This window comes from Electrona antarctica (genome assembly GCF_951216825.1).
Source record: "Electrona antarctica genome assembly, chromosome: 4".
NCBI classification, from domain to species: Eukaryota; Metazoa; Chordata; class Actinopteri; order Myctophiformes; family Myctophidae; genus Electrona; species Electrona antarctica.
Window position 1 is genome coordinate 45,534,368 of NC_136809.1, and position 12,500 is coordinate 45,546,867.

The following is a 12,500-nucleotide window of genomic DNA, read 5'->3' on the forward strand; positions in this document are numbered from 1 at the left end:
GCATGCAGCACTGAGTTAAGAGTATACAAACAACTAGAAAAAGTGCCCTTCTGGGCACAGGTCTCCACCAGGAGGATAGGATTGTGTGTGATGTTTGGCAAAATGTTTAGGAGTAATATAAACATGTTTATTTGTTTTTGTGTGTGTGTGTGTGTGTGTGTGTGTGTGTGTGTGTGTGTGTGTGTGTGTGTGTGTGTGTGTGTGTGTGTGTGTGTGTGTGTGTGTGTGTGTGTGTGTGTGTGTGTGTGTGTGTGTGTGTGTGTCTCTGTGTCTGTGTCTGTGTCTGTGTGTGTGTGACGCGACTTGGCCTGTTGTAGCGCCACCATGAGGCTGATTTGAAAACTGTCAAGTGGCATTTCTTCCTCACCGCAATCGGAGGCTGCGTTGCGGAGTTGTGGCAATTTGTACAAAACGGGTACAAAACGGGCTACTCCTGAAAACTTTAGAAGCCAAGCGTAGCCAATCAGGATGGATAATTATGAGAAATCAAACAAATCACATGATCACATGACTATGGAGAGCATGTGTACCGATTTGCGTGAAATTTGGATAAAATCTGAAGGAGTAATATTAGAAAATGTGTTTTACATATGTCGGCCTCTTGGTGGCGCTATAAAGAGCAGATGTGAAAAATTCCAGGCAAAGGTTTTTCCTTGGCCTCTAGGGAGTGTGCATACATGGTTTTACACAGATCGGTGCAGTTATAGGTAAAAACACAAATCGGCCAGTTATAGCGCCACCATGAGGCTGAGTTGAAAATATTCAAGTGGCATTTCTTCCTCGACCTATTGGGAGTGTGCGTGCAAAATTTCACGGAAATCACACCATGTGTTCATGATTTGCAGTATTTTGTTTGAAACGGAGCACTCCTGCGAACTTTGGAAGCCAATCTTAGCCAATCAGGATGGAGTCTGAAAAAAAAAGACCCGTTTCGTTGAATGGCTCTAGAGGGACTGTGTACCAATTTGCGTAATGTTTGGACAAAATCTGTAGGTGTACTGTCAAAACATTTGTTTTGCACAAAGCGGCCTCATGGTGGCGCTATAACAGGCCAATGTGAAAACTTTGGGGCAGAGGTTCAGCTCTGGCATTCAGGGAGTGTGTGTGCAGAGTATGGCTGCGATCAAGCCAACGGTGCCAGAGATTAGCTGTTCACAGACGGACACACGGACGGACGGACACACGGACGGACACACGGACGGACGGACGGATGGACGGAGTGCAAAACATACTCTCTCCCCATGCCTTCGGCCTGGTGGAGACAATAAAGGATGCATCTCTAAGTCTGGAGAGAGAGAGGAAGGTGAGACAGCGGTGAATGGAGAAGAGAGAGAGAGAGAGAGAGAGATGAACGTGGAAAATGGAATGCAAGAAAGAGTGATGGTGTTATTGTAATTATTGCTCTGGACATTGTGCACTGTGTTGGACTGGATTCACACAGCTGTACCAGGCACGTTAGCCAGAACAAGTTTGCCATGCATGCCATTAACTCTCTGTCTCTCTCTCTCTCCCTCTCTCTCTCTCTCTCTCTCTCTCTCTTTCTCTGCACACCAATCGCAGCAGGTATACTGAGTCAGATGTGAAGGTAATGGCTTGGTCCAAACCTCACATCAATAACAGATGAGCCCTAATCGGGCCTCTGACACACACACATACACACAGCCATGCACGTGCGATTGCACACGCCCACCCGTGTAACACACACACGCACACACACACACACACAAACACACACACACACACACACACACACACACTAGCCCAGCCCTGTTAGCTCATGCTATTTTGCATAATAGTATTTTCCCTCTTCACATCACCCAATTTCTCTCTCTCTCTCTCTCTCTCTCTCTCTCTCTCTCTCTCTCTCTCTCCCCACCTCCTCCCCTCCCTCATCTCGAGCTCCCTCCATATTGTCTGGAGTGGTGCTGATGGAAAAGGCTTGACTATAAACAAACACAATTCCCACAGAGAGCCACGAACTGAGCCAGGGATTGTATGGAAGGAATTCATCTGCGCTCAGACTGAGCGTAGCAGCAGTGGGGAGGATATTCATTTGCACACAGGTCAAGTGCAACAGCTCTTGACAGGAGGCAAGGGCCTAAAAGTCACACGCACACGCACACGCAGTACGCATGCACGCACGCACACACGCACAGATATTTAAATGATGATTTCACTGCTGGAAGAATCTCAGTATTTGTAGTATAGATAACAGTAGCACAAATTGAAATTTGCACTCTATGGCCAGAAAAATGATGTAGTCTGTGTGTTTGACTATAGGGTTTGACTGGATTAGGCTACTACAATGGCCATAATGCTTTGGTGCACTTCCCCACCTTGTGGAGAGGGAGAGGGCTGTCTTACTGAGACAACATGTACAGTAGTCCATGAAAGGAAGGGAGAGCAGTGTCCGTGACATCACAGACACTTTGAAATACTAAAATATGTAAAAACAACCCTCATAAAACCCCCAGGAAAGTGTTTCTTGTCTCCCAAACATCTGGTTGCAAAAGGAGTGAAGTGGCCCTTTAATGTTGCTATTGTCATTCCTCTGGGCATGTAAATGGTGCATTTATATAGCGCCTTTATCCAAGGCGCTTTACAGAGACGGTGCATTACATTCACCCATTCACACACACATTCACACACCGATGCCAGAGGAAACCATGCAAGGCACCAACCTGCACATCGGGAGCAATTTGGGGTTCAGTGTCTTGCTCAAGGACACTTCGACACTATAACTCTGGGGGTTCGAACTGGCAACTTTGCGGTTGCCATCCGGCCACTGCCCTGAGCCACTGCCGCCCCAGGTGTGATTGTGAGGTCACAACTCCCTGGGGATGACCATGGACAGAATCTAACATCACAACTCCCTGCATGGTGATGGCCATGGACAGAATCTAACATCACAACTCCCTGCATGGTGATGACCATGGACAGAATCTAACATCACAACTCCCTGCATGGTGATGACCATGGACAGAATCTAACATCACAACTCCCTGCATGGTGATGGCCATGGACAGAATCTAACATCACAACTCCCTGCATGGTGATGGCCATGGACAGAATCTAACATCACAACTCCCTGCATGGTGATGGCCATGGACAGAATCTAACATCACAACTCCCTGCATGGTGATGACCATGGACAGAATCTAACATCACAACTCCCTGCATGGTGATGGCCATGGACAGAATCTAACATCACAACTCCCTGCATGGTGATGGCCATGGACAGAATCTAACATCACAACTCCCTGCATGGTGATGGCCATGGACAGAATCTAACATCACAACTCCCTGCATGGTGATGACCATGGACAGAATCTAACATCACAACTCCCTGCATGGTGATGACCATGTACATAATCTAACATCACAACTCCCTGGGGATGGCCATGGACACAATCTAACATCACAACTCCCTGCATGGTGATGACCATGTACATAATCTAACATCACAACTCCCTGGGGATGGCCATGGACACAATCTAACATCACAACTCCCTGCATGGTGATGACCATGGACAGAATCTAACATCACAACTCCCTGCATGGTGATGACCATGGACAGAATCTAACATCACAACTCCCTGCATGGGGATGACCATGGACAGAATCTAACATCACAACTCCCTGCATGGTGATGACCATGGATAGAAGTGAGAGAGGTGATAACAATGATCTCCGAGAGAGTCTTTCCAACAGTCTGAGAATGGATGATCCGTATAGAGGAGCGATGTGTATGTAGTATGTACCTATCACCTTCCTCCTTTCCATGGCTTCTGAATCATGTCAACCCCCCCCTCTCTCTCTTTGTCTGCTGCATGGGCAGATACCTGGGTGGGCATTTGGACTCTGGGGTGCTGTATAGGGTGGTTGGGGGGGGGGGGGATTGTGGCAATCAGCTCTGCTGATTTATCACCTGGGTAATACGAAGTGATTGAAGAGAAATTCAAATGAACTCCCTCAGACAGGCGTACTTGCGTACTTGTGTGCGCGCACGCACACACGCACACACACGGACGCACGCACACAGCCACACACTCATGCACACGCACACGCACGCACACACACACACACACACACACACACACACACACACACACACACACACACACACACACACACACACACACACACACACACACACACACACACAAATTAATGCTGTGGCTTAATAGACTACAGGGAAAGGGGGACCAGGAGAAGGAGAAAGGGGTGAGATAAAAGTATGGCTTTATTTTTTAAAGCAGGACAGACAAGGAAAGAGTTTGAAGCAGTTACCGTTGCTGACATGCAGTGTAAAGATTAAAAAATGTATTGTTATCTCTTCATGTGGGAAATAGAAAAAAGTAATAGCTGAAAAGTCTAATATTTCCTCACGGGAAGGAAAAGATAATGACGTAACAATTGAATTTATACTATATGAATGTACAATTATAATATATTGTTACTACGTGAAAGTCTCTCATTCATATTTTTAATATGTTAATAAGCTAGATAGCATATACAATGTATGCCCCAATTACCTCTGTCTCTCTGGCACGCACGCACACACGCACGCATGCACGCACACGCACGCGTAACATTGACCTGATGTGGTATAATTTGTACCACTGTGTTTATTTGTACAGTTGAATAGTGTAAAATCAATGCACGCACGCACGGACGCACGCACGCACGCACGCACGCACGCACACACTGCAGCAGCAGGTCCAAGTGCACCAGCCCTCCTTCAGACACGTCAGTCACCACAGCCTACATGACCCTCCTTGACCGTAAACCCTCCTCTTCCTTCTCCTCAGTCTACACACCACACACACACACACACACACACACACACACACACACACACACACACACACACACACACACACACACACACACACACACACACACACACACACACCTCCTCCTCCTCAGTCCACAGACTCCACACACCAAACACACACAGCCGGCTCTGTCACTGTGTGTCAACCTTTAAGAGAGTACGACTGCCAATCATTCCCTGAAGACTGCATGTGAGGGGGATGAGCGGGAAGGGAGAAGTGGTAACAGGACAGATACCCAGCGTGTGTGCGTGACTGCGTGTGCGCGTGTGGTGCCCCGCCGTCCCCGTCCCCGTCCCCGTCCTGAACACACTATGTGTTTCCTATAAAGCCAGTTTGACCCCATGGGGGGGGGGGGGCAAAAACCGGAGGTTAATGCCCCGATCCCTCCACCCTGACCCCGGTGGCTTGACCGGACTCAGAGAGGACACTGACCTATGAATCCTGGGTATTATAGGCTCGCATAGCAGTCTATAGAGCTGCCCCAGCCATTCCCTGCCGACCTCTCACCCGGGACCACTCCACACCCCTGTGTCGTGTCGGCCGGAGGGGGCAGAATGTATAGCCCTGCTGTGGCCCTGGAGGTTGCGGTCTGCCTGTCGTTCCATTCTGAACGTAGCCCTATGTGGCCCTGGAGGTTGTGCTCCCCCTGTCGTTCCATTCTGAACGTAGCCCTATGTGGCCCTGGAGGTTGTGCTCCCCCTGTCGCTCCATTCACCGCTGCATCATTTGTGTACTTGTCCTCTTGCCCTTAACCACTTAAGCCCGAGTATACTTTGTTGTACTGCAAATAGCACACAAGAAGATAGCTGATCTACAAGCTCTCGATGAAGTAGACCATGGGCTATTTTAGACATTTTCTTTTTTGGCAAAATTTTCTGCTATGATGACATGCTCTTATGCACGCCAGGTTCAAAGTGGTTAACACTGACTGAAATAAATAAATAAAGCTGAGAAAATAGGCTCCACTTATCTTTTAAGGGCCTGGAAACGAGCATGCCAACCTTGACGTGTATACTGTTGGAAAACTATGTCTTTAAGGTTGTCGGGGGGATTGGGGCTGGAATGGGTGTAGATTAGAAGACGCTTGAGGAAACCAGGGGGGAATGCAAACGCTGGCCGTTTGTCGTTTTGTTATTCGGCTACTACTTACACCTGTCCATTTCATTCAGATTTACATATAGTTCTTGCTGGGAAAGAGCACGGGGTCAATTGGGATTCAATGCATGTTCTCTCTCAATCTCTCTCTCCCTCGCTCTCTCCTTTCTCTCTCTCACACACAAACACACATACGTTTGCATTACTATACTTGTGAGCCAGGACATCAACATATTAGGGCGGCAATTTTAACCAAAAACCTAAAGCCGGCGGAAAATAGCAGATCTGAAAGCTGAATGCCAGCCCAAAACCATAAACCTAACCTCTAAATGTCTCTCACTCTAACCATGAGCTCATTGTAAACGTATCTCTAAAAATCGTATTTTCAATCATAAAACAAACAAACAAAATGGTCCTCAAAACATCTATTTCAGGGACATTTAGGGCTCCATTTCCGTCACCGCTAAACCCCTTATCCCTAAACTTCTTTGCCTTTTTTTTTTTTACTATTTTGAAAAACATTTTTGAATAGTTCAACTAGCCAATCTACATTGACACGTTGTGAGCTTGTAGATTAGCCATTTTTACTATTTTAAAAAAGGTTTTTCAAAATAGTAAAAAAAAAAGGCTAAGTAGTTTAGGAATAAGGGTTTTAGCATGGACGAAAATAGAGCCCTTGGTCCTCACAAGTATTGAAGTATAGTCAAACAAACAAACGTGCACGGCACGCACGCACAGAACACACACATTCCCAGGATGCATCAGCATGTGGGCAGCCCCGGTGCCGCGGCAGAGCAGCAGGAAGTGAGGTCATAATGAGAGGCCGGGTCAATATGCTCATTAACCCTGTGTGGTGTGTCTAGATTAAAGGAACGTCAATAGGCCAGGCCTGACTGCTCCTCTGTTAACAGCCTTCACAATGTCTATCAGACAAGTTAGTATAGTGGACACACTCTATCACTCACTCACTCAGTGCTTCAGTGGACTGGACTGGACACACAGTCCGCTCAGCACATGCAGGAGACATACAGTATACAGTATAGCACCATGCTGACCTTTTAAGTCCCTTAGTTCACAATGATGGGACGGAAATTAACAAATGTCAAACATTAAATGCTCTTGACTGAATAATACAGTATAGTTAAAGGACAACTTTGTTTTTTAACCAAGGTTCATGTTTTAGGTTGTTATTAGAGAAAATAAAATATGTTTTTTTTATTTCATTTTTTTAAATCTTTTTTTCATTTGCTGCTTTTTTGCGATTTTAACTATTTTTGACAGGTGCGGGGGCATTCGAACAAGTGGCTAAGTAGGCCTATGTCTTTTTTATTACAAAATCCTACTGCGATTTCTTTATTGTTATTTCTTTACTATAGTGCAAGTGCTACTAGACCCCAGGAAATTACATCTGGCCACAAAGGATCATGGTATCTACTAAATGTGAAGGGGGATACAGTATATCCCATACTGTGTGTAGTAGGCTCAATATGTCAGTTTGTCACCTCCCCCTTCACATTCAGTAGATCCCGTGATCTTTTGTGGCCAGACGTAATTTCTTGGGGTCTAGTAGGACTATAGAGTGCCGAAGTCCTGACGTCACTTGCTCATCCCCTGGTTCCAAGGGGTTCGCAGAAGTTTTCTCTATGGAGAATAACATGGGGTCATCTTAAAATCGTCTCATATAAGAATTGTCGTCCAAAAATAAACAAACTTTTCGGGGAGGTGTCTCTGTATCGTTTACGACAGTCAGTAACTCATATTTGATATAATCTGTTTCTAGTGAAAATGTTACTATTTCAGCAGCAGTAACATCAGCGTTTTCTCTCAGTCAGTTGATTCTTCATATCCATATGAGTGAAACCGCTGGGATGATTTGTTCATTTTTCAAACACAGTTCTTATATGATGCTATCTAAGATCCCCCTATGGGGATTATAATACACAAACCCGTGAACTTAGCGCCCTCTAGCAATATTGACGTCAGACTTCGGTGCTCTATAGTAAATAATAATAAAGAAATCACTGTAAAATGTTGTAAAATAAATACATATTTAGCCACTTGTTCGAATGCCCCCGCCCCCGTGTCAAATATAGGCCTAGCTAAATATAGAGGGTATGCGCGTGACATCGTCATCAAACCAGGAAGTTATGCAGGAACGCCTACTGAGTGGCATTGCATTAAACAACATTAAACAATGTTAAACTCACTTTGCATGTTGCTTTGCCACTCGATTTGCCACTCGATGTGCCATTCACTTTAAGCATGCGCATACCCTCTATAAGTACAACAACGTATAAGGTTACAAAACAGGTCTAAATGCGTTAATGCCTGATTTTATGCACATCGTAACGATAAATGAATCAGGCTAAACCCTGCATGGTATCCCTATTTAGGGTATGTCATTATAGGTAAACCTTTGCAAAAAGGTTTAAAGGTGTAATTAAAACAAATTAAATGAAAATACCTGCTCCACAAGCTGACGATGCGTTTCATCACGGCGTGTTGTGAGCTTGTACATCAGCTATGCTTAATGTGGTTAAACGCTGAATGGCCTATTTGTATATATTGCCATTGTGAACAGATTCTCAAATGGAACTATTTTCTATTGGAATATTCATATTGACATGGCATGGCAAGGCATACAGTAGCATGGCAGGACAGGACAGGACAGGCATTTATCTAAATACAGAGATGTGCAAACGATGAGCAAAATGAGGTGTGAATCACTGTTTGATTGGGCTGATGTATTCACACCCTATGATTCACACAATGCTAACATGTGGTTGCCAACATGGGGGTTAGTTTGCCAAGCTCTGCTTTGGTGCATTAGCAGTCTTATAGTGAAGGCTCCTTTTCCTGCTATGTCCCTAATGGAAACATGCCCTTTGCTCATTGGTGTTCAGCAAAGCACAAGCAGACCAACTAACCAAACACCTCTCTAATACTTATTCCTTGGAAGTGAGGTCAAAAACAATGCTGCCGCTTCCCGTAAAAAGTGTGTTCACGTTCACGACACAGAAATATCTCTCAGACTGATGATGTTCTTTTTAAAAGTACATTAATTAGCATGGCTTGCGTTCCCTGCTTAGCTTCTAATTTTGTGTAAAGGTTTATTTTTCTGCATCTCCTCGTCGACTGTCTTTGATTGATTGATTGACCTTTTGACCCTGCACTCAAACTCAGCCGCTGCCCAGAACCTGCACGGCGCCACGCCCTTACCTTGCCCGAGTCAGGGCTCACATACAGGTCAGAGTGGCTGCTTTGGATTGGACAGGAGAGCTGTCTGTCAAACAGGCGGTCCAATACCTCGATATGCTGCGGCGAGAACAACTCCCCCCTCATCTGCTTCCTCAGGAAGTCGCGGCCGCCGTGCCCATGTCCGTTAGCCAGCGGTGACTCCTGTAGTCCTGCAGAGGGAGATTATGAATGAGAGATGTTAGGAGGAGTGTAGCAGAGTGGCTCAGGGCCTCTGCCTGATGGCCTCAAAAGTCTAATATCTCCCCCGGTCCATGGGGATATCCCTTTGGTCTAGTGGTTAAGTTATTGGACTTTCACGCGGGAGACCCGAGTTTGAATCCCGGGCGTGACATTGGTGCCGTGACCCGGATGGGGTTTCCCCGTGGGAGGAGGTCAAAAGGGGGGTGAGTGTAGCAGAGTGGCTCAGAGCCTCTGCCTGATGGCCTCAAAAGTCTAATATCTGCCCTGGTCCAGAGGGATATCCCTTTGGTCTAGTGGTTAAGATATTGGACTTTCACTTTCGAATCGTTACAGGAGCACAGAAAAAGGCTATATCATGGAGCAGAAAGAGGCAAAGTCAGAGGGAGAGAGAGTGTTTGTGGAAGGGGGGATAGCTGATCTACAAGCTCACCATGCGACATTGCGACACGTTGCAAGCTTGTAGATCAACTATTTGGTTACTATTGGATAAATTGTAAAGTGTGTTGTGTGACAGAGTGTGAGGATGACAGATAAACATGCAGCTGGACAGAACTAAGTAATCAGATCATTGACTTTAGTAAAAGTAGAGATACCGCAGCCTACAATAAATATTATTTTAATAATTTTGTATAGTAGAGTATAATACAATCAACATTTGCATATTCCAATTTAGGGTTTCTTGTGATTTTTCTGCATTGGTTACATGGGTTAAAGAAATGTTTCATTTTATTAAAACATTGTTTTAATTTTTTACGAGATGAACATGTAATCCCAACATGGAGCTCAAAACGCGCCACTTCGCGCCGCGTTGTGAGCTTGTAGATCGGCTATTTTCACTACTGCTTAAACATGTTTTCTAATGTATGGAATTTCTTGGATTTTTCATTGATTTCTTCATGAAATTACTGAAAATAATATGAAGATTTGTGCTTGTTTGGGAATGTTTTTTGAAAATGTTTTGAACTAGTAATAATTTTAAAAAAAAATTAGGTAACAAAAAATCAAAGGACCCATGAAAATTGGTCCGCGACCCAAACTTGGGTCCCGAGTCTCAAGTCCCGACCCAGTGTTCTGGGAAGCAGTGACTTAGACTCTAAGTCACTGCTAACTGCTAACCCTCTAAGTCTTAGAGGGTCTAAGTGGTGCTCCTTGGCACTCATACGGACCCAGTGTTCTGGGAAGCAGTGACTTAGAGGGTCTAAGTGGCGCTCCTTGACACTCATACGGACACTGAGATAAACAGAGGCGGCAACATGTGGAGAAAAAGATCACAGTTATTCTGAATCCCAGGGGGTTGTTTTAGCAAGTAGCCTAAGTCTACAGATCTTGGAGAGCTGGAGAAAATGTGTGACATAAAAAACAATCCATTACAAAGCATTCTCTGTCCCTCTCTCAGAAAAAACACATGCTCTCACCGCTCATACAGACTACACACACACGCAGTCGCACACATACACACACGCGCACGCACACACACACACACACACACACACACACACACACACACACACACACACACACACACACACACACACACACACACACACACACACACACACACACACACACACACACACACACACACACACACACACTCACACACACACACACACAAATATAGCTGGGGTATCAGTATTAGGGCATGAGCTCTCGTATCCTGCAGTTATTGCACGGCTGAGGCACCCAACGAGACAATTATAAGAACTGTGAAGAGTCGCGGCCCACAAATGATTAGAAAGGAGAGAATGAGAGAAAAAGATAAAGAGAAAAAGGGGATGAGGGTGAAAATCCCTGCTATAGAGCCAATTCATTGCTGCAAACCGCTCCTGAGAGCCTATTTTAGTCCTGGGGTCACTGTGGCATGTGTGCGTGTGCGCGCGCACAAGTGTGTGTGTGTGTGTTTTCAGCAGTAAGGCGAGTGATATGACAGGCGGGGGTGGGCGAGGGGGATTTCAAATCTATATATTTTTCCCATTTGGACAGAAAATACAGATCCATTTGTGCCTGGCTGGGGCCTCAACAACGAGAGTGACGGAAAGACTAAGACGAGAAAGCATGAGAGAACGAATGGACCATGCAGAACACAGCACAAAATACAATAATGTCCTTTTCTTACAGTTGTATACTGTGTGGAAGATCAGAAGACAACATGATTGAAGATTCATATTCAAGTATTGATATAATTTTGCCTCTTCTCTGAACATATTTTGTAGAATTAGTATTTCCTCCATTCAGATCCTGCTAATAAAATGACAAGCACTCAATTCAGTGGTGAACATAAGTATACTGTGACTATCTCTACCAGGCTGAAGGCAATTTTGTTCCTGTCTGTGTCTGTGTGTCTATCTGTCTGTCTGTGTGTCTGTCTGTGTGTCTGGCTGCGTGTTCGGGAAACCTATCTTGTCTTATCAGTGCCAAAGTGTCCTGTGGCAGCATGCTGTCAGTATAGGCCAAGGAATATTCTTCACATATTGTGAATTTTTCACAATTTCTGTTTCACAGAATTCTCACAGATTGATGATGCTTGAATTGAATTGTTCTCAGTAGTTTTCAGTTGTATTGAGAATTGTCTTGTATACTCAATATAGCTCAACGTGATTGAGGACATTATCTCAATGTGATCGCCACCAGGTGTACCCTATCCTTATTATGAGGAGTGTGTGAGATTGGTTGTCTTCTAAACCCCTCTGTCTTTGTATAATATGGTCTTTGATAAGCGTCTTTTGAGTTTTAACCGAAACGTTGCAAGTTTAATAAAGGTGTTCGCGTGTCTCCTTCTACACGTTGCTGCTTTGCCTACACACCTGTCGCTGAGCCCTTTAATCAGGTGTCCAACATACCTTTCCTTCTCTGTCTCCACCACAGAACCAACAGTTCCACACCAACATTATTAATATGAGAGCGATATCAGAGATTCTCTGGTGGAGCTGATTCGTCCGAAATATAATAAAGACACCACCAACTCTGAACCAATCCTACAAATCCCCCCCGCTTGCTCAGATCAGCTAACACAGGGAGGCTGGCAGAACATACACTAAAACAACGCTCCACACGTCCCAGACTCTTCTCCCTTCTGGCTCCAAAACTATAGAATGAACTTCCCATTGCAATCAGAACTGCAGTGCAGAC

The 12,500-nt window shown here is 45.0% G+C and overlaps 1 protein-coding gene across 2 annotated transcripts in view; it reads right to left on the reverse strand.

Moving 5' to 3' along the window:
- The window catches only part of pax5 (paired box 5), a gene marked incomplete at its 5' end in the record, with an annotated part of 68,795 nt that overhangs the window by 20,099 nt on the left and 36,196 nt on the right, over positions 1–12,500 (reverse strand). For both annotated transcript variants that reach the window (XM_079498520.1, XM_079498521.1), the window contains one exon: positions 9,240–9,340. In XM_079498520.1, coding sequence (XP_079354646.1) covers positions 9,240–9,340 — 101 coding nt within the window. The remainder of the gene's footprint in view (positions 1–9,239; positions 9,341–12,500) is intronic.